This window comes from Microcaecilia unicolor, chromosome 11 (genome assembly GCF_901765095.1).
Source record: "Microcaecilia unicolor chromosome 11, aMicUni1.1, whole genome shotgun sequence".
Taxonomy (NCBI): Eukaryota; Metazoa; Chordata; class Amphibia; order Gymnophiona; family Siphonopidae; genus Microcaecilia; species Microcaecilia unicolor.
Genome location: NC_044041.1, coordinates 206,202,055 through 206,228,833, shown reverse-complemented (window position 1 = coordinate 206,228,833; position 26,779 = coordinate 206,202,055). Strand labels below are relative to the sequence as shown.

Genomic DNA, 26,779 nt, shown 5'->3' with positions numbered 1-26,779 from the left:
TGATAGCCACCTACTCTTCAGCATTGGCTCTGGGGGAGGTTTATGTCAGCAGGTCAGGTTGGTTTGAGCCGAGTAAAAAGTACATTGTGACTAGGAAAATGCACCTACATGTGATTGGAGTCTGCCAGAGTTTTCTTTGCTTCTGCCTGAGCTGAACTCAGTTTCAGTGTTTATCACAGAAAGGCAGTATATGAAATGCATGACTCACGCCCATAAGCCCCCACCCCCCCATACTCACACCCACACCTATATCCACACCTGCTCAGGCTTATATTCCAGGGTTTTTCATTTGATCTCTTTTATAATGTCTGCAAACCCAAAAGCACATTCAGCTACAGGACGTATTTCAGTGTCTTTGAAGGGCTGACCATGTGACTTTGTATTGGAGGCAACGGAGGGTTAAGTGACTTGCACAAGATCACAAGGACCTGGGGTGGGATTTGAACTGGGCTCCCCTGCATCTCTGACCGTTAGGCTGCTCCTCCGCTGACGTATTTCAGTGTCTTTAAAGGGCTGACCATGTGACTTTGTATTGGAGGCAACGGAGGGTTAAGTGACTTGCCCAAGATCACAAGGACCTGGGGTGGGATTTGAACTGGGCTCCCCTGCATCTCTGACCGTTAGGCTGCTCCTCCGCTGACGTATTTCAGTGTCTTTAAAGGGCTGACCATGTGACTTTGTATTGGAGGCAACGGAGGGTTAAGTGACTTGCCCAAGATCACAAGGACCTGGGGTGGGATTTGAACTGGGCTCCCCTGCATCTCTCACCGTTAGGCTGCTCCTCCGCTGACGCTCTCTGTCTGCTCTTTGTTTATTTTTACCTTTCAGCTGATGGATGAATACAAGAGTTTAATTATATCACAGGCTCTTCTTCCGAGTCCCGTCTGCTGTAGTAGAAGGTTAAGGTTGAGATAGAATTAAATGCTTTTTTACAGTTGATAAAACGTCCTAATATTTCCCCAGAAGCTTTGGTTTTTAGTTATTCGTTTTTTCACATCTTTCTCACGGTTGCCCTGTTTTTCTATATCTCATTTCTTCTTTTTGTATTCCCTGACTCTTTTGATCTCTGTTCATTCCTCTCCCTCGCTTTCTCTGTCTCCCTCCTTCCTCTTCCACTGAGGTACCACACAGCACGGACAGCTGCTTTCTGCCCTTGCCCACTTGTAAAGCAGGGAGGGAGGAGTGGGTGCTGCTCGGTGCAGAGCTCATTACAGTACAGAGACCGGTTTCCACAGCAACATTGCAAAATGCAGTGCAGGGTGGGTAATGAGAGAGTGACTTGGAGGTTTCGGAGCACAGCCAGAGATGGTGGGTGAGGGCGAACCTCAGCACGGATGCTAAGTTGACACTGCAATGCCAGGCAGTCTGAGAGAGTTTAACCAGAATGATATGCAGCCTTCACCCGGAGTCCAGAAATCAAAGCATTGTGGGATAGCAAAGCACTTCATGTTAGCAAAGATGAGAACAATTTGGGATGCCAAATCTCCAACGCCTGCCGTAAGCCATTGCGAAGCATCAGAGCGCCACTAGAGCACCTGCTGGCAGGAAGTTGACATTGCTACCCATTGACTGCTATGAGTCAAGCAGCCGGTGCTCCCCCCCCCCCCCCCCCCACCGAAGCTTGGCTCTGCTGAGGGTCCTCTGTACTGTTCACCATGAATAGTGAAACATCTTTCACTTGCTGACAGATGGTGGTGGGTGCCAGGTGGAAACATTGAGTGAGAGAGGAAGGGGCAGCTTCCTCTACTGAAAGAATGACATCGAGTGTTTCTGGCTTGTTAATGGTGTATTGGAGCCGAAATTTACCAGGGGCATTGCATGGGCACTTCCTGCACCAAGGGACAGTAGGGATGTATTTATTTATGTGTAACATTTATATACCATCTACCTGACAGCATTCATTTAAAAAAAAAAATTCGATAGAAGAAGAGAAAAGCTTATCTAATAAAAACTCCATAGCCCTCCCCTACCAAGTCTAAATTCAGCCATCCCAAACCACCCCTCGCTGAGTCCCCCCTCAAGGAAATAGATACAATATAAGTAAGCCCTTTCCTAAAAGCTTCTCAGCTAAGCACATCCTGGGATTCCACGGGGAGTTTATTTTAGGGGTTCTCTCTAAGCCTCGGGGGTGCCACACTCTGGCGGCCGAGTCCCTCCCCCCATCCACCCCTGCTTACTGTTTCTCCTGGCAGCAAAGTTGAGGCCGTAACAGGAGCGGAGTTAAATTATTATATATTATTTTTTAAGGGTGTTTCTGTGGTACGGGGAGACAGCCAGGGTATGATTGTTGTCGGAATTCTTAAAAAAAAAAAAAATGGAATGTGCAAGGCAGTGCCTTTATCTGTGAGTTGTGCCATTGCTTTAGGGTTCAGACACGCTGTTCCCGGCTGTCTTCTCGTCAGTATTTCTCTTCAGAATTCCTTTCTTTTTAAGCGGGAGGTGCAGAATGGCAGCGTGGTTCCCCACAGTAATGGCGGAAAAGCTGAGGCGCTCCTCTGTCAACATTGCAGTTTATCCACGGTGGGGGCAGTGGCGTAGCCAAAGGTGGGCTTGGGTGGGCCCAGGCCCACCCACTTTGAGCTCAGGCCCACCAATAGCAGCACACCTATGATGTGGCTGGCAGAGATTCCCAAGCTGAGAACTCCCAACAACTGTCCCTCCTGCATACCTTATAAATAGCAGATCTTCGCCAGCAGGAAGCAGCAACTGATACATACTGCTTACACCTGCCCCACAGCCTTCCCTCTGACGTATTCCTGCCTAAGCGGAAACAGGAAGCTGCATCAGTGGGAAGGATGTGGGGCCTACATAAGTAGTGTGTATTAGTTGCTCCTAACTGCCGGCAGGAGAGGAGGGATATTAGAGAGACCATAAGGCATGCAGGCGAGAGGAGAGACCAAATCACCTATGGGATGGGGTGGGGTTCTTCTGCCCACCTATCTTGGGCCCAGGCCCACCCAGAATTGGATGTCTGGCTACGCCCCTGGGTGGGGGGAGGTATAAATTTGTACGGTGGTGGAGCCTGCTCGCTTAGAGTCCAGTGAAATGGCTCTGTCTCACACAGTGGCAGTTCCCAGGACAGCCGTCTCAGGTTCAGAATCTTCTTCTCAAGCAGTTTTGGCGAGAACTACCGCCATTTTAACGTGTCAGCAGCTGGTGAAAGGACTGCTCTGGTGGTGTTACTATCGGGTGAAGAACAGAGGGACATTCCTAGGAAGGAGAGGGGGTTCCCTCTGGAATTTGTGTTGGCCATGTATCAGGCCTTTGTCCTAAAGCAAGCCAAACCCTTGTTTACAGAGTCATCGGGTCCTTCTGGAACTGCATCCTTGCTCTTCTTCTTCGAAGCATCTTCAGCTCTGTTGGGCTCTGGATGAGGGCGACTGCTCTGTGGAATTTATGGACCAGGATCCTGCTGAAGATAAGGCTCCTGGAGATGAGTGTGAGACTCCACTCAAGGGAGCTCAGGGAGAGATTCATTTGACAGATGACCTTCCTCCTGGGAAGGAGCCCTCGGCAGTGAGGGCATGTCATATGGAGGATTTGCAGTAGTTGATTTCGTTGGTGTCCTCCACCTTGAATTGTGATGAAGATTCATTGGCAGAGGTCCGTAAAGTGGATCCCCTGGTCCGGTGTATTTGCAAGTCTAGTACATCTTTCCCGATGCATCAGGAAGTTAGAGATATTATTTAAGCCCAGTGGGAATGGCCTGGAATCAAATATCCAGGTTTAGAACTGAACTGGGGAGTTAGCCGGGCTCCCCACAGTCTGAATACCGGCCCCGTTATTCCCTAGTGGGCTCATAAGCTGAGTTTAGCCCTTTGCGTTCTTCTTCTCTGATTCAGAGGTCTGAGCCCCAGATGCTCAAAACTTACCATGCTGGCAACGAGCATTTTCAACCTGTTCCAGCCAGTTTAGCGATCACGGTATCGAGCGACGAATACGCAAAAGACTACAGTGACCTGTTTACCGCACTCCTAAGCACACAACGAAAACGCAATGCAAATGTTTTGTAATTAGCTGGTTAATGTTATAACAGCTGGACACACTTCAGGGCAGGAGTGAGGACCATTAACAGAGCTGAATGTGAGGGTTTTCTGTCCTGGAACAGCAGGGGGTGCTACACGTGAGGAGTGAGGTCTCTGTACTGAAACAGTAGGGGTGCTGCGGGACAGGAAAGGGGTGCATTGTCAGAGCTGTACTGGAATAGCAGGGGTACTGCAGGGTAGGAATGAGGTGCATTGCTACTAGAGCTGTGTTGAAGGTTTTTGTAGTGGAATAGCAGCGGTGCTGCGGGGCGAGAGTTAAGCACATTAGAAGAATTGTTTGTATGAGGCTTTAGTACTAGCAGGGGTTGCAGTCGGGTGGGAATGTGATGCACTGACAGAACTGACTGGGTTATTGAATGTGCTGTAAGGCGGGAGTGAGATGCGTTGGCAGAGCTCTATTGTGATACCTCAGACTTCAGGGGTGCTGTGGGGCAAGAATGTGGTGCGTTAGTGGATATGAGCATATGAGGTCTCAGAGCTGGAATAGCAGGGGATTCAGTAAGGTAGGGCTGAAGTGGACTAGCAGAGCTGTACCTGTGTGACTGGCAGTGGGGGTGGAGGTGGGTTTTCTGTACTGGAACAGCAAGTGCTGCAAGGCAAAGTTGATGTCTAGTTGTAGACCTGTGTAGGAGAAACGGAAGAGGGAAGTTCGATCAGTTTGACTGCAAGGTTTTGTTGCTCGGGTGTTTTGAGATGGAGAAGGAAATTACCACAAATCAGGTGAGTAGGACGTCTGAAGCCTCTTCTCCCAGGGGAGGAAGGAAGCAGTTAATCCCCCCCATCTCTTAGAGCTTCACCAGGCCCTGTGTGGAGTCTGGGCTCTGAATTTGTCTTGCTGTCTGATTGTGTTTCTGTCTTGGCATTACTGCACTGAGAAAGCAAATTTAATCAATGACAGCTTTTAGAGACAGATGTCTGGTAAGAAAAATGTCTACACTTAGATTTCTTCAAGCTGCAGCATGGGACCGAAATGAATGAGGGAGGTATGAGGAAGTCAGAGATGGAAACCCAGTGAAAGATGCAGATGTGAGGACAAGGAACAAGGAAGAGAAAAGGGTAATGGCAACCTTGGAGAGAGAAACAGAAACACCAAGCAGAAATGTAGCCAGGTTTCAGTGTCAGGAGGAGCAGACCTTTTTTAAAATAGGTGTGTCCCTGTGAAGCTGAAGGGCTGATCTGCATAGGCACCATTTTATTCAAAATCAGTTTGGTGGAACAGCCGCTCCCCTTACACCCTACTTAGCTATGCCTCTGACGCCGAGAGTGGCTCTGCACTGCAATGCTAGAGATTGAAGTCCCATGACTGAGGTGTTTCTCGTGGTCCCAGCCATGTCTAAACCTAGTTCTGGCAGTTGCACATTCCAAAAACTGACATATTCCAGGCAATAAATACAAATAAAATTCTTTTTTCTACCTTTGTTGTCTGGTCGTTATATTTTTCTTCTTCTGTTGCTCCTAGTCTCTGGTTTCTTCTCTTAACTGTCTCGTCAGAGTCTCCTTGTCCATTTGGCACTTCTTTCCTCTTCATGTCCACCATCCATCTTCTGTTTATGTCACTCTATATCCGACCAATCATTACCCCTGTGTCCCTGCCCCCGTCTTCCCGCCATGTTGAGCATCTCCCCCCTCCGTGTCCCTATTCTTGGCCTGTCCAGCATAATCTTCTGGCAAATAGAATGTTAGGTATTATTAGGAAAGGAATGGAAAACAAAAATGAGGACGTTATAATGCCTTTGTATCGCTCCATGGTGTGACCGCACCTCGAATATTGTGTTCAATTCTGGTCACTGCTTCTAAAAAAAGATATAGTGGAATTAGAAAAGGTGCAGAGAAGGGCAATGAAAATGATAAAGGGGAAGGGATGACTTCCCTATGAGGAAAGGCTAAAGTGGCTATGGCTCTTCAGCTTGGAGAAAAGACGGTTGAGGGGAGATATGATAGAGGTCTATAAAATAATGAGTGGAGTGGAACAGGTAGATGTGAATCGCTTGTTTACTCTTTCCAAAAATACTAGGACTAGAGGGCACACAATGAAGCTACAAAGTAGAAAATTTAAAACAAATTGGAGAAAATATTTCTTCACTCAATGTGTTATAAAACTCTGGAATTCGTTGCCAGAGAATGTAGTAAAAGCAGGTAGCTTAGTGGGGTTTAAAAAAGGTTTGGCTGGCTTCCTAAAGGAAAGGTCCATAGGGGTTCTACATGGAATGTTGCTACACTTTGAAATTCTGCATGGAATCTTGTTATTCTTTAGAATTCTAGAATCTTGCTGCTCTTTGGGGTTCTACATGGGATGTTGCTACTCTTTGGGTTTCTGCCAGGTACTTGTGACCTGGATTGGCCACTGTTGGAAACAGGATGCTGGGCTTGATGGACCTTTGGTCTGTCCCAGTGTGGCAATACTTATGTACTTGGGATTCTGAATGGAATCTTGCTACTCTTTCGGGTTCTACATGGAATGTTGCTACACTTTGAAATTCTGAATGGAATCTTGTTATTCTTTAGAATTCTAGAATCTTGCTGCTCTTTGGGGTTCTACATGGGATGTTGCTATTCTTTGTTTTTCTGCCAGGTACTTGTGACCTGGATTGGCCACTGTTGGAAACAGGATACTGGGCTTGATGGACCTTCGGTCTGTCCCAGTGTGACAATACTTATGTCTTTTGGCGGAAGCCTCATATTTTTGTCACTTTCCTCTAAACAAAGTCTTTTGATGTCCTTAGTGAGATACAACCTCTAAAATCGAACACAATACTCCAGATGGGACCTCACCAACAACCTGTACAGAGGCATTATTAATACTTCCTCCCTTCTGCTGGTTATATCTCTCTCTATGCAGCCGAGCATCTTTCTTGCTTTGGCCACTGCCTTATCACATTGTTTCATCACCTTGAGATCCTCAGACATTATCACACCATGATCCCTCTCTCATCATGTCAGCTTCTGATCCCCTATCACGTACAGCACCTTTGGATTTCTATGCTTCAAGTTCATCATTTTGCACCTCTCTGCATTTTAATTCCTAAATCTTAGATTCTTCTTAAGTTTGCGGATCACTTCTAATATTGTCCACTCTATTGCAGATCTTGGTGTCGTCCGCAAAAGGCAAAGTTTCCGTTCTAACCCTTCAGCAATGTTGCTCACAAATATATTGAACAGAATTGACCCCAGCACGATCCCTGAGGCTCTCCATTACTTGCCTTCCTTTCATCCAAGTGAATTTCATTTACCACCACCCTCTCTTGTCTGTCAGTCCACGAGCTTCCAATCCAGTTCACCATCTTGGGTCTTAACTTCAGCCCACTCAGTTTATTCAAGATCCTTCTGTAGATATAGCCATAAGAATAGCCATACTGGGTCATAACGATGAACCTTGAGGAGCTCATATCAAATGATGTTCTGAAATCTAAGAAGGCTACATCCAGCGCATTCCTGCAATCTATTTCTCTGGTCATCCAGTCAAACAAATCATCCACTGCAATTAAAAGCTGTAAGGCCAGTAATTCCGCAGCTCTTAAGAAAAAGGTTTGAATAAGTTTCTGGAGAAACGTGCTTTGCTGGTGATTAGCCACTTCTGATTTCTGGCAGTTGGGATCTGCCATGTCTCTGAATGACCCGGCTTGGCCTCTGTGCTAGAGAGGTTGCTGGGCTCGATAGGTTATTGGTCTGATATCTCAGTTTTAATATTTTTAGGGAGACTTACAAGTACGTAAGTTGGACAGATGGTAGTAGAGCTCAAAAGGAGATGAATTAGCAAGATTTGAACTGTGTAAGCAGAACCGGTCTTCAGGGGGCTCATTTTCGAAATAGAAAAACGTCTGAAAGATGGCATTTGGACATTTTTTTTCCCAAAACATCCAAATCGGTATTTTCGAAACCCATATTAACACGTTTTTCTATGCAGGTCATCTGAAGGTCATCCATATCACAAGAGGGCGTGTTGGAGGCGGGACTTGGACATTCCTAACACTTGGATGTTTTTCTGCCAAAATGGAACAAGGCAAAAAATGTCCAGAGCTAAAACCTAGACATTTTAGTCTAGACCTTCGCTTCCAATTTGACCCATAGAGAGTTATGTCCAAAGTCAGGATCTTCCACCACCCTAAAAAAAAGTCTCTCATAACCCTTTCCCCTGCCTCTTTCTTACTTTCCCACTCCATGGCAGGGCTCCAAATGACACTCTATCCCCTCCCCCCCCCCCCCAAGAAGGGCTCCTATTCTTAATTTCTTCCCTCCATCACTATGACTGCAAAGCAGAGGTCTCCTTACATCAATTTCCAGCTGCTACTTTACGGCAGCTGAACAGAACAGGCTTATCCAGCCTACATGCTGTCCACCTTGCATAGATTTTTAGTACTCAAAACTAAAAATTACATTTACTTCCCTCCTCCCCTCCCCCATTTTGCCAGGCTGTCTTGGTAAGGCAACTCTCTTATACCATCCTACCCTCCCAAGCAGAGTCCTCTCCTTTTAGCATCCTTCTACAAAGACCTCCACCCTATTACTGGCCAGCCAGTTTCCCCTTCTCTCCCCCTCATCCAGGGCCTCTCCTGTGTCACCTCCTCTGGACTGTGATCTGTGCACTTGGAAAGCCTTGGCAAGATTTCCATGAGGAAAGGCTCCAAGCCCTACACTGCCCTGTAAGCAGTTGCCTTTCTCAAACTGATTCCCCTCCCCCCCCCCCCCCCCCCCCCCCCCGCTGCCACCGCCCTGGAGAAGAGTCACCACCATCCCAGCCACATAACCAAGTCATGCTTGCAGAAGAATGACATCCACCCACCCGCAACCCTTCCCTCTCTGATGCAAATATGAGGTAAATGCAAGAGACCCTCTCCACTTTACCCAGCTCATTTAAGGCTGACTGAATGCGAATAGAAGGGCAGCAGGGTGAGGTCATTACTGGGAAATTCCACCGGGCTTTGTATGTGTATTCTGATGGCTAAATAGCGTGAGGTTTGGCTTCTTTTTATATTTTACGCTGGGAATGTACAAAGCTATTATAGCTCCTCAGGCTCTTTTTATGCTTGGCTGAACCATCTTACCATCCTGGGGGTTTAGACAAAGCCTTTTTGATTACCCTGCTGTTCAGTTGACAGAGGGCTGGTTGTCTCCCTGAATACCTTCCTGTTCAGCATCACACTTGGGATCAGTGTTATCTTATCAGTGTCCCAGCCTGCTCTTTGCATCACAAAGGCATCACTGAGCAGTGTCATCAGCCAATCAGACTGCAGCGTTCCTCTGGATGCCTAGAGAGGGGGTAGACATTGGCCCAGGGTCCGCGGGTGGAGGGGTAAAGAGTGGCCGATGACTTAGCACACAGCTTCCTAATGCCCAAGGTAAGCAAAGTATATTGGGCTAATCAGGGAGAGCGTGTGTGCGCAGTAAAACATCTTGGCGCTCCCCTGTGCAGGTGCTGGAAAGCCCTTTCTGCCCGATATTTAGCTCTGTTTAACCAGTCAGAATGGATGTTGACCAATTAATTAGCTTTTAACTGGTTTTCCTCCTCCTGAATATCTGCGAGTAGCAGCTGGCGGATAACCAATTATATCACGCGGCTTTGGAGATCATATTTGGCAGCGTCAAACCCTGGTCTATCTTCAGCCAGTTTAAAGATAACTGGATATGTCTGAATATAGGCATAGCCGGTTATCCTCAAACTGGGTGAAAAAAATCTGGATATTCAACGCCAGTCACCAGAAACGGGCCAGCATTGAACGTTTGGGTTCAGCGCATACTACGGGAGACAGCTCAGCTATCTCTCCCACGGTCTGAACATCGGGACTTTTGTGCATAACACTTTTTGGTATTGATGTGCAGCACAGATGAACATTTCACAAATGCACTTATGTGTCTAGACAGTTTTTTCTGATCAGACCTGTACAGGGCTCTAGCTGCCTCTAGTGCAGAGCTGTCACCTCCCCCGTTCGGTCTTTTTTTTTTTCTCACACTCTTCGTGGAGCCCATGAAAGTACGGGGGCCCCATTGTGTTCAGAGAAAAAAATAACAGGCATTAAATCCTCACAGATCTTAACCCTGCTACACCTCCTCCAACCCTGATGTTAAAGCCCCAGTGTTGGGTTCAGCTTTACAGTCTTCTGCACACTTCTCTTCATTGGGGCAGAATAGCTAATGCCATACTGGGTCAGACTGAAGGTCCATCAAGCCCAGCATCTTGTTTCCAACAGTGGCCAATCCAGGTCACAAGTACCTGGCAGAAACCCAAAGAGTAGCAACATTCCAAGTAGAACCCCAAAGAGTACCAAAAATCCATTCAGAATCCCAAGTACATAAGTACATAAGTATTGCCACACTGGGACAGACCAAAGGTCCATCAAGACCAGCATCCTGTTTCCAACAGTGGCCAATCCAGGTCACAAGTAACTGGCAGAACCCCAAAGAGTAGCAACATTCCATGTAGAACCCCAAAGAATACCAAGAATCCATTCAGAATCCCAAGTACATAAGTATTGCCATACTGGGAAAGACCAAAGGTCCATCAAGACCAGCATCCTGTTTCCAACAGTGGCCAATCCAGGTCACAAGTACCTGGCAAGATCCCAAAACAGTGCAATACCTTTTATGCTGCTTGTAATATGCTGTGTGCTGGGCTCTAACTTGAAGCTTTGCTCACGGTTAGCACCCTGCACCCACAAAAAAGTGTTCTGAAGCCATGCTCACTCTTCAGTGGCCCCTCTGTGAGTGCAGGGGGGAGGGGCGTGGAGCTGAGCATGCCCAGGATCGAGCAAACTAGTATTGTGTCCAGGAGGGGTCAGTTATGTTGTGTTTTGATGGGTACAGAAAAGGTTGTCGAGTCAGGGGTTCCAGGACATTTTGGCAGGACACCACTTGAGCCCTACTGATGGCTGGTGCGGAGCAGTAGGAAGAAGCCACATGTGCCTCCCACCCCCCCCCTCCCCTGGCTGCAAGGATGTTGTGGGAGTTTGTCTTCTGCCAGAAAAGGACTGGTACCAGCTCCCCTGCTTTGCTGTGAACTGTGGCAAGTGGCTCCTCTCCCAGGATCCTGCTGGTGAGCCCTGGAAGCCTCTTCCGGTCTTCACTGTGTTTGTTGATTACTCATTTCCAGGTTATCAATAGAAATCAAACAAAATAAAACATGGAAAAGAAAATAATATGATACCTTTTTTATTGGACATAACTTTATACATTTCTTGATTAGCTTTCGAAGGTTGCCCTTCTTCCTCAGATCGGAAATAAGCAAATGTGCTAGCTGACAGTGTATATAAGTGAAAACATTCAAGCATTACTATGACAGTCTGACAGGGTGGGAGGATGGGGGTGGGTCGGAGGTATGCATGGGGACATCAAAGCATATCATTGATATTCTAACAGGATGGGTGTGGATAGGTGAGGGGTGGGGTGACGAAGAAGGGCAACCTTCGAAAGCTAATCAAGAAATGTATTAAGTTATGTCCAATAAAAAAGGTATCATCTTATTTTCTTTTCCATGTGTTATTTTGTTTGATTTCTATTGATAACCTTAAGAGTGGACTAACACGGCTACCACACTCCTCATTTCAAGGGAAAGCCTTGGAAATTCATCTCATCCCTGACCTGTAGAGTATCCAAAAATACAGGTTCCCACCCTGATGTAAATAAAGCCCATGTGGCATTTGTCTTTAGAAATGAGAAATTTAGAGTCACCAACCAAGCTGTAAGATCTTCATGTTAGACTAGGAATACGTGTGTGATGAGCTTTCCAGAGCTCTGCTCCCTTCACCATACAGACAGACTCCAGGTTGCATTACAGCCATCCGTGTCATGTTCCAGCTTACTTTGGGGGGGGGGGGGGGGGGGGGGGAAGGTGAAGGTCATGTTACCAGAGGGAGAAGGGGGTCCATTTAGCATCAGCACCTGCAATGTTGAAATCGTGTTGTTCTTATATATGAAGGGGTTGATACACAGTGTGATTTAGGAGCAGCTCCTTCCTGGTTAAATCCCACTGACCAGGCCAAACCCAGATATTCAGGGGCACATACCTGAATAGCGCTGCTGAGGATTTCGGCCAAATGTCATGGCGCTATCTAGTTAGGGCCAAGGCAGTCCAAGGAATTACCCAGACACTATCAGTATTCAGTGCTGGTTAACTGAGGACAGCAGAAGGTGCTAGCCAGGTACCACAGATCAATGTCAACTCCCAGCAGCCGCCCTAGACCCAGGAATTCAGTGTCAGGAGCCGGGTAACTCCCAGCAGCTTCCCCAGACCCGAGTATTCAGTATCAGTACCTGGGTAACTCCCAGCAGCTTCCCCAGACCCGAGTATTCAGTATCAGTACCTGGGTAACTCCCAGCAGTTTCCCCAGACCCGAGTATTCAGTATCAGTACCTGGGTAACTCCCAGCAGCTTCCCCAGACCCGAGTATTCAGTATCAGTACCTGGGTAACTCCCAGCAGCTTCCCCAGACCCAGGTATTCAGTGTCAGTACCTGGGTAACTCCCAGCAGCTTCCCCAGACCCAGGTATTCAGTGTCAGTACCTGGGTAACTCCCAGCAGCTTCCCCAGACCCGAGTATTCAGTATCAGTACCTGGGTAACTCCCAGCAGTTTCCCCAGACCCGAGTATTCAGTATCAGTACCTGGGTAACTCCCAGCAGCTTCCCCAGACCCGAGTATTCAGTATCAGTACCTGGGTAACTCCCAGCAGCTTCCCCAGACCCAGGTATTCAGTGTCAGTACCTGGGTAACTCCCAGCAGCTTCCCCAGACCCAGGTATTCAGTGTCAGTACCTGGGTAACTCCCAGCAGCTTCCCCAGACCCCGAGTATTCAGTGTCAGTACCTGGGTAACTCCCAGCAGCTTCCCCAGACCCAGGTATTCAGTATCAGTACCTGGGTAACTCCCAGCAGCTTCCCCAGACCTGAGTATTCAGTATCAGTACCTGGGTAACTCCCAGCAGCTTCCCCAGACCCGAGTATTCAGTGTCAGTACCTGGGTAACTCCCAGCAGCTTCCCCAGACCCCGAGTATTCAGTGTCAGTACCTGGGTAACTCCCAGCAGCTTCCCCAGACCCCGAGTATTCAGTGTCAGTACCCGGGTAACTCCCAGCAGCTTCCCCAGACCCAGGTATTCAGTGTCAGTATCTGGAGAGGGGCTGATTTTGAATTTTGGGGTCTAATTTAGCCACTGGCAGCCAGTGTTAATTACTGACTGCTGAAGAAGTTAGAGAGGAGATGTAAGAAACAGTTTTTGCTGTGGTGGGGCTGTGTCTGGTACTGAGCGAGGAAAGAAGTGTCCTGTGTGTGTCAGACTTTTTGATCACGATCATTTTCGGTGTTTTAATGTTCTTGTGTCATTGCAGAGTTCCCTAGAGTATTTTCTGGAGGGAGATAGCGATGCAGTAGTCCTGGTCTGGGAAAGGTTTGATCGTCCAGTGCCACTTCTGTGCTTTTTCTCTCTCCGATGTGTCCCTGTGTGACTGTTTCACAGCACATTTCCTGAGGTGGATAATATTCACTGGGTTAATACAGGCAAATGAATATGGTCCCATCATGTAGAAAGCCTGTGCCGTGTGTTTTAACTGTGAAATGTGCAGCCAGCCATCTTGTGAGGTTTTGTGCCAGTTTTTGCTTTCCGAGTTTCTCTTTGAAAATTGCTTCCTACGAGTGCTGGTGTCAGAGTGGGTAGTTTCTGGAAAGCTAACGCTGGAGAGCAGGGAATCTTTCTTCCTGCTGTGGTAATGGCTGTTTTATGATTTTCTGGTTGTTTCTAGCTCTGAGTTGTGTGTTACTACAAGGGGGTATTTGCTCTGCGGATTGCATTAAGTCCCCTCCGGCTCTTCCAAGTCAAGATTCAGTTTTCTTGGAGATGATTTCAGGTTTCTATTCTTTGTGTCTGAAGAATTCATTTAGTTCATTGAGGTCTTTATCTCTGTTTTATTTTTTTTATATATCTCAGCACAGCATCACACACACCACACTCTTGATTGTACAAATGAATCTATTAACAGATAGATATTAAAGACCCTGTCACTGGTGGAGGGTAACAGGTGCCACAGTATAGCACAGAGAGACTGGGGATGCGACACCTTATACTGAGGGGCTGCGGGGGAGACAGAACGTCACAGGAATTATACGTTTCTAATGGGCTGATGAGGTGATTAGCGCCAGTGTTAATATGCGCAGAATGCTTAGAAGGCTGTAGTGCAGGAAACAATGTGCATGCCAGAGATTAGCGCAAATTGCGTTAAGTGTAGGTAAATGAGGTCATTAGCTATTCCCTCCCAACGTTCAGAGAAACGACACACAAAAAACCCTGCCCTAATGCTGGAAACCTACCGCCAACTCTGAGGTTACGTTGAGGGTTTAGAAGAGGGGGGGGGGGTTCTCATGATTTTCCTTTTAAAATCTGCTGGTTTCGATTCTATTTGAAGGAGGAAGGAAATCCGTGGAAGCCTCTGAGCGCCAGCGGTGAAGAACGAATGTGCGCGAGATTGAGGAAAAACGAAAGTGGAAGCAGACATCGGCACCTGCTTTCTGCACTTAAATATAAGCTGTCGAGTGGGAAAAAAAAGTTGAAAAGCTTATATTTAAAAAGCAGAAGAACAGCGCTGATGCATACCTGAACTTCCGAGGTTGAATGTTCCTTCCCCTCGCACTGCATGCGTATAATTTGCATTCCGTTACTGTTGAGAATTGGGAAATGGACACAAAGAGTGAGGATGAGTTGAAGAGGAAATCAGGAAGTGTTTATTGATAGCAAAATAACGACCCAACACCGCCGTGTTTTGGCATCAAAGCCTGCATCAGGGTCAAGTAAATCGCTTGTGTTGTCGCTGAAGAACAAACCAAGAGAAATATGGCTATATGGCTTCCTTAAATTTGAAGAACGAAGAACTCAACTGTCATGGTGACAATGTAGGTAAACGATTTCCTCCTCAACTTGTCCTCACTCTTTGTGTCCATTGTTTTTGCTGTACGTGAGGATTCCCCTCCTTGCTTCTTGTTTTCCTGTTGGAGCATTGGGAAATTTCTTTTGTGCACCGGGTCTGTTCCCTATAGCGCCAGAGTTCTGAGCATCAGCCCATGAGTCCCTCTGATTTCAAAGGTGTTTTTTGTCGTTGTCCTCAATTGGCTGTCCTGTAACCTTTCTGCCTTTGCCAATTTTTGCAGGTGTTGAGTTTGAAGATAACCAGAAGGTGAAAACTCAGCGACCAAGGTCAGCAGATGAGCCGGGAATCTATATGGCACAGACAGGTAAAAGACTCGGTGCACTGCACCTGGGGCAGACAGGGACACCTGCTGACTTGATCCAGGACCCTGGGTGAGAGAGACCCACATCAGACCAACAAATCTCTCTGATCTTATTTCTGGACAGTGAATTACTGAAGTGCTTATATCCTGGGTACTGTACAGGGCTGGCCCAGTCATTAGGCAAGATTAGACAGCTGCCTAAGGTGGCAGCTTCCTGGGGCAGCCAGATGCAGCTGCAGTCAGAGCAAAACAATAGCTCCTGACAGACCCCCCAACTCAATGAACCATCAGCACCTACCTTAACCTGCATTTTATTGGGGTGGGGGGGGGGGCAGGTTGTAAGGCAGAAGTTCATCTAGGGCATCCCAGTTCTGGTAATATAGTGTTAGAACAGCGAGCTGAGAACTGGTGAAGCCAGGAGTCCAGTCTTGTGTTTATCACTGATGCAAGTCATGTTACCCTGCATTGTAAGCCCTCCTGGGTAGGGACCTGAATTACTAACTTGCCTTGAGCTCAGATTTGGAAAGCCAAGTATTAAAACCAAAACGTCAAGAAAGGAACGCTATTAAAAAATAAGAAACACCACAAAATCATACCCACAAAGCAGCAAAACAATCATTCTAAAAAAACTCATACATACCAAACAGTAACAACACAATAAAAAAAAGTTGACTTTTGAATTGATTTAATGCTGATGATAAAGTACATTTGATCCATTTCTTGCTTACAGTCTCTATTGAGCTATGGTGCCACAAACCTTCATTCACCACTAACTTGGGGGGTGGGGTCCCCTATTTTATCACCATCATCTATCTGTTGAAATTGATGGTCGGGACTGTGGCTCCTTCTGAAACTCAGCTGTTGGTCGCATTACTAGAACTTTCCATTGAGCAACGGCTTGGAACTCCTGCCAATCTGTGAGCTCTGCTTCTTCAGCATCTCTAACCCCAGCTGACCTTGGGGAGCAGAATAGATGACCTGCAAATTAGTCCAGGTTCCTCTGCATGGCAGTGCACAGCAGTGCTACTGAATCACTGGGCAAACTCACCCCTAAATCAGAGCTAGGCGAAGTTTCAGGCATGTGCTCCCCCACCCCTGTCCCCAGGGTAGCTCAAGGCTGTCTCCCCCTCCTCTCATAATCCAGGGTCTCCCCTTCCCATCTTTTCCATCTCCAAATATCCAGCACTCCCTCTCTCCCCAAGGTCAAGGTGACCAGCATCTCTTCTTTCCCTTGTTACCTACTCCAGGTGGCCAGCAACCCTGTCCCCTCACTACACCTCCCCCGCCCAATGTGACCAGCATCCTCCAGTCCCCATCCTATTCACTCCAGATGGCCAGCATCTCCCCTTCCACTTTCTACTCCCACCCTGGGGTTCAGCATCTCTCCTGTCACACGCTACACCCCCAGTCCTGCCTCTTAGCTCCCTTTCCCTTCCCAAGCCAAATATCCAGCATCTCCTCACCTCTTCCCTTTCCCCGGCTGCCTCTGCTGTCACCCTGCCTCTTCTCAGGTCATTCCAAAGGTGCAGCACGAGCCTCTGTTGAAAGGCCTTGTGCCTTTGCAGTGGCCCAGGAAGTTGTAGGGTGACTGTGGCAACAGGAGTAAGGGGGAGGGGAGGATGCTGGCTTTGGGACTGAGGTAGGGAAAGAGAGATGCGGGGATGATCTCCTGTCCCCTCCCTGAATGATACCACGCTCGCTGGCCCTGCCATAAATACTAGCAGACGCTCACTTGGTTTACAAAAGTAAAAAGAGGTTATAGGATCCTTTTAGATTCCTGTGAAATGTAATCCAATCTCTGGTAATGGTCCTTGTTATGATGTGATTGGTAAGAGTGTCTTTTGTGACCCACCAAAGCTACATAAATCCAACTTAAATGCCTGATCTCTGCAACACAACCAAACGAAAGCACGTAATGGACATAACACAACTCTTCTGTTCTCCGATTCCCTAATGTGGCTGTGCCACGTGAACTTGATCTTACCACAACATCACCCTGTATTTGTTCACACAACGGAGCCTGCAAAGGCCTCTCCGGTACTGTGTAAGCCACATTGAGCCTACAAATAGGTGGGAAAATGTGGGATACAAATAAATAAATAAATAAATGACCTGAGTTCAACTAATTGGAAAAGAAAGTGTATTTTTATAGTAACAGCTCTGTTCCTGCCATTTGGGGGGGGGGGGAGCTGGCATAGGAGACGAGGTGTGACAAGGTGGGGGAGGGGCCTTGTGATCACACATGGGCTTTTTGACTGCTCCTATGTACTTTCATGTCTTCTCATGGTGATAATAGACATTAATTTTTTGCGTCACACCGTAACTGGGACTTTTCTCCTGATTTTTGAAACGGTGCCTGTCAGTTACTGCGAGACTGGTGATGTCTGGGGCTTTGTAGTACGGAATCCTCAGATGGTTTATTACGTGTGTTATGCCGTCTTTGCTAACTCGCAGTCCAAAGCGGTTTACATTAAAAATGTAAAAATCAACATGTATCAAGAAAGGAACTACAATTGGGTTAGGAAAGACGACAAGAAATCATATACAATAGGAAAAAGTGAAGAGCAAAGGGAAGGTCTGAGTGACAGTATTCCCAGGTGCAGGATCGCAACCAGTTTAGGGAGAAGTGTCTGCAATATGAAACAACCAAGCTGTAAGCTCAATCTTAATTTCTTAAAGGATAATTCAGTTCTAATATGAAGGGGGAGGGAGTTCCAGAGGGAAGGAGCTGCGAAGGAAAAGGCACGGTGGGTGCCCTGCCATTTAGAGATCTTAACACAGGGGCAGCTGAATAAGAGATTGTGAGTGAAGACAGATAAAGTGGAAGGACCTACTCTATATGATTAGAAAGTTAAGGCAAGAGTCTTAAAAAGGAAGCCAATGGTGATCTTTTAGTAACGGAGAAACATGGTCATGGTGACGAGCATGCCAGTTGGGCTGGTGTGTGACAGATGTGCCCACAGCTGGTGGCAGTAACTCTGCTACTCCCGTTTACTGCTGCCGATGGTGTCTCGTGGGGTCCACAGTGGGCATTTCCAGAAACTGAGAATCTGCTGATCATGGGAATCGCATTCTAAGGGTCGACAAAGTGCACGTTTCTGAGGGCTTCTCTTTGGGAGATTATGCCTGAGAGACCTCTGCCCAGCGGAGGATCACTGATGATCTGCCTGTTTCTCTCTGTGCAGGAGACCCCGCAGCGGAGGAGTGGTCGCAGTGGAGCATGTGCTCACTCACATGTGGACAGGGGTGGCAGGTCCGCACCCGATCCTGTGTGTCCTCACTGTATGGGACTCTGTGCAGCGGACCACTCAGGGAAACGAGGTCGTGTAACAACAGTGTCAGTTGTCCAGGTATCGCCCTCTTACCCCCCTCTGCCACTATGCTGCCTGCTGTGTGGATACCAGTTCCTGTGCCTGCCTCCCCTTGCTGCCTCTTGTTCAGGTATCACCCTCTTATCATCTGTACCATCCTGTCCAGGTGCTTTCCCTACTGTGCTGTTACCTAAGTATCGCCTCTGTCCTCACTGCCCTCCCTGCCCACTCTGTCCTCTGCCTTGTGTAATAATCTTATCCAGGTTGTGCTCCATATGCTGCGGGCTTAATTTCTCTGCTAGACTGTCTTTATTCCTCTGTTTTCCCAATATTGCACACGCTGTGCTTGCTTTGCTGTATCTCCAGTTGCTTATGTGCTCAGAGCCCACATTCCTGGGTTTGTAAGAACATCGCTGGATGCGGAGTGTGAAGCTTCTGCTTCCTTTTAGCACAGTGCTCTCTCCCGGTCTGAAGTACGAGCGCTCTCCTGCATCCTTCGGATAGGAGCACACGTCTGTCCTGAAGGCTCTGTTGGAATGGGTCTGTTCTGATTGCTGTAGCTCTAGTTTTCCTACTTAAATGTGGGACTTAACCCAGTTCTGAGCCCATGGAGTGTGTGTACATGAACTCAGTGTATGTGGACCTCCACTGCCAGATTATAGGGCTTGGTGACTTGTGGGCTACAGGTGCGTCTGGTCTGATCTTTCCCCAGTGTATACTGTAGATTTTAACCTTGATTTCTCCTTCTGCTCTGGAGATTTTGATGTGATTCTGTTTTTCCTTTCATTTTCTGCTCCGGTGGATGGCAGTGGAAGGTCATTGGCTGGAGTGGGGGCAGTGGAATAGATGCTCCGTGACCTGCTCGAATGGGACACAGCAGCGCATGCGGAGGTGCTCAGTCTCTGTACATGGCTCGGAGGAGTGCAAAGGTGCTGCTTCTGATACCCGGGACTGCTCCAACCCCGAATGCCCAGGTACAGGAAGCCACGCAAGTACATTATTGATGGTGGGATGGGTGTGCAAGTTGGAATAGGAAGTCTCCCCTCCCTGGATGCTCACACGACTCATTTGTGTGCTTTGAAGCTGTTTTTGGCATGTGGCTCCTGCTGGCAATGAGGGGAATAAGGTGTGGGATGTATGGAGAAGTAGCATCATGGTTAAAACAGTAGGGTATGAACCAAGTGAGCCGGGTTCAAATCCCACTGTGGCTCCTTGTGATCTTGGGCAAGTCACTTAACCCTCCATTGCTTCAGGTACAAAGTTGGATGGTGAACCCTCTGGGGACAGGGAAATACCAAATGTACCTGAATATAATTCACCTTGTGTTACTGCCTTTTTGACGGAATCCACTCAAGGTGGTGTACAGCAAGAATAAGTCAAACATAAGCAATAGACAATTACAGCAGTAAAAATATTCAAACAATACAAATTATGGCATAGTATTCTACATTACAATGTCAGCACAATACACAATAAAACATTTTAATAGACATCATAGGGTGTAAGCAAAGATGGAGCATATAGATAAGATAGAGTAAGAGGAGTAAGAGAATAAGGGGTCTAATTTAAGGAAAGTTGCACATGAGGTCAGAAGGGTGCTTTAGTATTATCTCAGCTAGGGTAGGAGTGGATAAATATGTCCTGCTGTCTGCATTAGATTAGATTTAAAGATACACATGCGTTCAGTGGTGTATTTAAAGAAATGCATGCGTTCATCGGTGTTTATAAAGCACACATGCATTGTAATGTGTTCAGCGGTATTTTTAAAGAGGTGCATGCATTCAGCGGTATTTTTAAAGAGGTGCATGCATTCAGCGGTGTATTTAAAGAAATGCATGCGTTCAGTAGTGTATTTAAAGAGATGCATGCGTTCAGCGGTGTATTTAAAGCACACATGCATTGTCATTTGTTCAGCGGTGTTTTTAAAGAAATGCATGCATTCAGCGGTGTATTTAAAGAAATGCATGCGTTCATCGGTGTTTATAAAGCATGCATGCATTGTAATGTGTTCAGTGGTGTTTTTAAAGAGGTGCATGCATTCAGTGGTATTTTTAAAGAAATGCATGCGTTCAGTGGTGTATTTAAAGAGATGCATGCGTTGAGCGGTGTTTTTAAAGAAATGCATGCGTTCAGTCGTGTTTTTAAAGAGATGCATGCGTTCAGCGGTGTTTTTAAAGAAATGCATGCGTTCAGTTGTGTTTTTAAAGAGGTGCGTGCATTCAGCGGTGTATTTAAAGAAATGCATGCGTTCAGCGGTGTATTTAAAGCACACATGCATTGTCATGTGTTCAGCGGTGTTTTTAAAGAGGTGCGTGCATTCAGCAGTGTATTTAAAGAAATGCATGCGTTCAGCGGTGTTTTTAAAGAGATGCATGCGTTCAGCAGTGTTTTTAAAGAAATGCATGCGTTCAGCGGTGTTTATAAAGCACACATGCATTGTAATGTGTTCAGCGGTGATTTTAAAGAGGTGCATGCATTCAGCGGTGTATTTAAAGAAATGCATGCGTTCAGCGGTGTATTTAAAGAGATGCATGCATTCAGCGGTGTATTTAAAGAAATGCATGCGTTCAACGGTGTATTTAAAGAAATGTATGCGTCCACATACGTGTGAATCAGCTAATGTGGTCACCTGGATTACAAAAAAGCCTTTTTACTGTCCAGGGTGACTGTCACACTCCATCCACCCTTCAGGGTCTGTAAAACAGTGCTGCAGCCAGACATAAAGTTTTTGGGGACCAGCGGCTAACTTGGTGGGGGGGGGGGGGGGGGGGAGGAGCACTGAGCATTCATTTCCTCTTCCCTCTCCTACCTGCCCTCCCCAAATTAAATTTAAAATACCTTGGGGATCCCCAGGCCCTTCCGGCTGAAGTAATCCGGAGTTGCCTGCCTGACCTCACGGCAGAAACCAGCAGACGGTGGCATCATTTGAAGCTGCTGCTCCCGTCACCATCATCATGTTGTGTAGATGCTGGAGAAGCTTCCAGATGCCAGTCAGAGGAGGAAATGCTCCACTGGTACTGACCATGCTCATAATGCCAGTGACCACAGCTTCAAGTGCCATTGATGTCTGCCAGCTTCTGCCTTGCGGTTGGGACAGACTGCTCTAGATTTCTTCAGCTGGTGGGGTTTGGGGATCCCCAACACCTACATTAATGAGGCAACTGGCTGCTGGGTGGGCCTGAGGGAAAACTGAAGAAGCCCAGGCCCACTGATGGCTATAGCACTGCTGTGAAGGGCTTCACAAAGGGACCATCAATGGGAAGCTAATGTAAACTTGCCTAGTGCGATCTGCTTCTCATATCCATAAAACCGGAAAAAATGGCAGCTCTCAAATGTGGGGAACTGAGACCAGCCAGACCTTTATGGCTGGGATGTTGTCTCCTGTGGCCTTTTGTTTCAACAGTCTCGAGGCAGGGGAGAATGAGAGCACCTGGGAGATTCCAGCCCTATGGGGGTGGGGGGGGGGGGGGGGGGGGAATGAGAGCACCTGGGAGATTCCAGCCCTAAGGGGTGGGGGGGGGGGGGGGGGGGGGGGAGAATGAGAGCACCTGGGAGATTCTAGCCCTTTCGGGGGTGGGGGGGAGAATGAGAGCACCTGGGAGATTCCAGCCCTTTCGGGGGTGGGGGGGAGAATGAGAGCACCTGGGAGATTCCAGCCCTTTCGGGGGTGGGGGGGAGAATGAGAGCACCTGGGAGATTCCAGCCCTATGGGGTGGGGGGGGGGGGGGAGAATGAGAGCACCTGGGGGATTCCAGCCCTTTCGGGGGGGGGGGGGGGGAGAATGAGAGCACCTGGGAGATTCCAGCCCTTTCGAGGGTGGGGGGGAGAATGAGAGCACCTGGGAGATTCCAGCCCTAAGGGGTGGGGGGGGGGGGGAGAATGAGAGCACCTGGGAGATTCCAGCCCTTTCGAGGGGGGGGGGGAGAATGAGAGCACCTGGGAGATTCCAGCCCTATGGGGGAGGGGGGGAGAATGAGAGTCCTTTTAGGATCTCAGTTTTGTGAGGGTAACAGGGACAGAATTTGGAGGATCTCAATTCCTTGTGGGTGACAGGGCAAAATCGGAGGGGTTTGAAGGAACTCAGGACTTTAGAAAAGGGAGGAGTGGGAGAATCTGAGGGAGTGAGTGAGATGGAGGGAATGTCCTCTCGGGAGATGGAGAATGTGAAGGGATGGTGGAGAGGGTGTGAGGGTCTCGGGATCCTGTCTCTGTACATATTTTCAATAATATACACCAGTATTTCTATATAGACACATTTACAGCAATCTGGCAGCCGATATACTCAGATCTTTCTCTCGCTTGCTTGCATTCATTCATACATACATTATTGAATTTCACTTTTGTATTTTCTGTTTAGCTGATGGAAAGTGGGGCCCCTGGAACCACTGGAGTTTGTGTTCCAAAACCTGTGATACAGGCTGGCAGAGACGCTTCCGCATGTGCCAGGGAACAGGCATCCAGGGTTACCCCTGTGAGGGTAGCGGAGAAGAGGTGCACACCTGCAATGAAAAGAAATGTCCAGGTATGTACATGAGCATGAGAGGAAGGGAAGACTACAGATGTGGGGTCCTCCACTCGAGGGATGCACTTCTGCAGTGTAACTGTGGGTCACCCACTGGTTCTCGTCATTCTCATCATATCCTCCTCCTGTCTGCTGTAGGGTGATGCCTGTCATCTCTTCCAAACCGGTCTGTGTAGATGCTCCCAAGGCTGCCAGCACCATCTGCATCCCTGCTGGTTTCTGCCTGTGCCATCCATCTCAGGCTCTCCCTTCTCTGTAAGTGTACTCATCCATCCCAGAACCCCCCCTTTCTCTGTAAGTGTACTCATCCATCCCAGAACCCCCCCTTTCTCTGTAAGTGTACTCATCCATCCCAGAACCCCCCCTTTCTCTGTACATGTACTCATCTATCCCAGGACCCCCCTTCTCTGTACGAGTGTACTCATCCATCCCAAGACCCTCCCCACTTCTATGTCCATCTCAGGCTCTCCCTTCTCTGTAAGTGTATTCATCCATCCCAGGACCCCCTTTCTCTGTACGTGTGTACTCATCCATCCCAAGACCCTCCCCCCTTCTATGAATGTGTCAGTACTCATCCATCCCAGGACCCCCCTTCTCTGTACGTGTGTACTCATCCATCCCAAGACCCTCCCCACTTCTATGTCCATCTCAGGCTCTCCCTTCTCTGTAAGTGTATTCATCCATCCCAGGACCCCCTTTCTCTGTACGTGTGTACTCATCCATCCCAAGACCCTCCCCCCTTCTATGAATGTGTCAGTACTCATCCATCCCAGGACCCCCTTTCTCTGTACGTGTGTACTCATCCATCCCAGGACCCCCCTTCTCTGTACGTGTGTACTCATCCATCCCAAGACCCTCCCCCCTTCTATGAATGTGCCAGTACTCATCCATCCCAGGACCCCCTTTCTCTGTACGTGTGTACTCATCCATCCCAAGACCCTCCCCACTTGATTGTGTACTTGTCCATCTCAGGCTCTCCCTTCTCTGTATGTGTACTCATCGATCCCAGGACCCCCTTTCTCTGTATATGTACTCATCTATCCCAGGACCCCCCCTTCTCTGTATGTGTGTACTCATCCATCCCAAGACCCTCCCCCCTTCTATGAATGTGTCAGTACTCATCTATCCCAGGACCCCCCTTCTCTGTAAGTGTACTCATCTATCCTAGGACCCCCCTTCTCTGTATGTGTGTACTCATCCATTCCAGGACACCCCCATCTCTGTACTTGTACTCATATATCCCAGAACTCCCTTTTTCTGTGTTACTCATCCATCCCAAGACCTCCGCCCTTCTCTGAATATGTACTTATCCATCTCAGGCTCTCCCTTCTCTGTATGTGTACTCATCCATCCCAGGACCCCCTTTCTGTGTACGTGTGTACTCATCTATCCCAGGACCTCCCCTTCTCTGTACATGTGTACTCATCCATCCCAAGACCCTCCCCCCCTTCTATGAATGTGTCAGTACTCATCCATCCCAGGACCCCCTTTCTCTGTATATGTACTCATCTATCCCATGTTCTTTCTCTGTGAGCATACACCTTCCATCCTGGAGCTTTCTTTTTCTTGCAAGAGTTCTCCCCCTCCCCCTTTCTGTAAATGTGTTCCTCTTATCCTGTGATGAATTTTCTCTAACATACTGTTATCATCCTGGCTTTCCGTTCTTTGTACACGTAGCCCACTCCTCTGGCTACTCTTTGCACCATGCCTGCCCTCAGTAATTTCACCAACATTACTGTGTACCTGTCCCATTCTCATTCAGTGGAATTTTATAATCGGGAGTGAAGTTGGGAGGGGTCTCCTGGATTATTGCTGTATTTTTATTGTGGCCAGTATTCAGAGTGATTTAAACAGACTGGAAAGGTTCTGAACCCTATAAATTACCTGTCGCCGCCCAACCACTGATATTAAGCAGCACAAAACTGGGTAATGTCATTGAATATCGTCATGGACTGGTCAGGGATGGGCCAAGGGGTTGGTGATGGGGAGGAGCTGGAGCTTATTTAGGTGCTGGGGAAATTAACCCGCTTAGCTTATGCGGGCCAAGACTGCATAAGCTTTTTTTTATTTTTTTTAATTTGAGCACTACTGAGCCCCCAATGCATTGCCCTCTCCCCCAGCCCATGGCCACAAGCTACTCCCCCCTGCCCCCAACCCCTCAGTAATTCAGGTAGGCTTCTCTGGGCCTACCTCGATCCCTGGTGGTCCAGTGGTGGTCATTGGGGGTAAGAGCCAGATCCCCCTCACTCCTGACCCTTGCGATGCCTTTGCAAAATGGCTGGTGCGACCTCTTGCAGCATTTCACGGTACTTCATGTAGTACCAGAAGCTGCTGCAAGAGGTCGTGGCAGCCATCTTGGGAAGGTGGTGCAAGGGGGCTGCGCTCCTGCCCTCGACGACCACCACTAGGACCACCAGGGATCAAGGTGGGCATGGGGTGGGCATGGTGGGGGGGGGGCTACCCTGACCTACTGAGAGGTTGGGGGAAGGGGGAGTGCCTTGTGCACGTGGGCTGGGAAGAGGGTTATGCATCGGAGTCTCAGGGGTGGGGCTCAAATTTAAAAAGCAAATGTTGATATGGGTCCTGGCTTGATATTCAGCCAGGGCCATATATCAGCTGGGCTGCATAAGCTCGGCTGCCCTGCTCACCCGCATGTAGCCCCCAATATTCAGTGCCAGTCCCTGAACATGGCCCAGCACTGAATATTGAGGGCTAATGTAGTTGGTGATGGTAAGTGTTTTAAAAAAATGCTGAATATCGAGTGATTGTGCGTTTATGCATCTGAGGTTTAATGTATGTATGTGTATGTGTGTGTGTTTGTACACATGTGTTTCTCTGTAGCAGACATGGGGCCAGCTCTGCATTTTCATGATCTGTTAAAGGGAAGGGAAAGTGAAAGTGATGGGAATGGGATTTGATATGCCGCCTTCTGTGGTTGCAATCAAAGTGGTTTACATATTATATACAGGTATTTACTACTACTACTACTACTTATAATTTCTATAGCGCTACTAGACGTACGCAGCGCTGTACACTTGAACATGAAGAGACAGTCCCTTCTCGACAGAGCTTACAATCTAATTAGGACAGACAAACAGGACAAACAAGAGATAAGGGAATATTAAAGTGAGGATGATAAAATAAGGGTTCTGAACAAGTGAACAGGGGTTAGGAGTTAAAAGCAGCATCAAACAGGTGGGCTTTTAGCTTAGATTTGAAGACGGCCAAAGATGGAGCTTGACGTACCGGCTCAGGAAGTCTATTCCAGGCATATGGTGCAGCAAGACATTGGAGCCGACTCTGTGGGTGCTCTGGGTGCTTGAGCACCCCCAATATTGAGAAAATTCCTTGTATGTGTCCAGGGAGGGGTCATTTCCATTGGGCTTAGCACCCCCCAATAATTTTGAAAAGTTGGCTCCTATGCAGCAAGATAAAAGGAACGGAGCCTGCAGTTAGCGGTGGAGGAGAAGGGTGCAGATAAGAGAGATTTGCCCAGTGAACGGAGTTCCCGGGGAGGAATGTAGGGAGAGATGAGAGTGGAGAGGTATTTACAATGTTCCTGTGGCAATGGAGGGTTAAGTGACTTGGCCAGAATCACAAGGAGCCACAGACACACTCCCTGGGTGGATGATATACAAGAGAACTGATCTTCATCACCTGCTACTAGAGAGAAACCTTTGGGTCAGTTTCAAAA

General features: G+C 47.9%; 1 protein-coding gene across 1 annotated transcript in view; it reads left to right on the top strand.

Annotated features, from left to right (window-relative positions):
• ADGRB2 (adhesion G protein-coupled receptor B2) overlaps window positions 1–26,779 on the top strand; it is a 150,802-nt gene that overhangs the window by 59,251 nt on the left and 64,772 nt on the right. Inside the window, exons 3-6 of the mRNA XM_030219619.1 lie at window positions 15,172–15,255; window positions 18,438–18,602; window positions 19,373–19,537; window positions 22,921–23,085. Coding sequence (XP_030075479.1) covers window positions 15,172–15,255; window positions 18,438–18,602; window positions 19,373–19,537; window positions 22,921–23,085 — 579 coding nt within the window. The remainder of the gene's footprint in view (window positions 1–15,171; window positions 15,256–18,437; window positions 18,603–19,372; window positions 19,538–22,920; window positions 23,086–26,779) is intronic.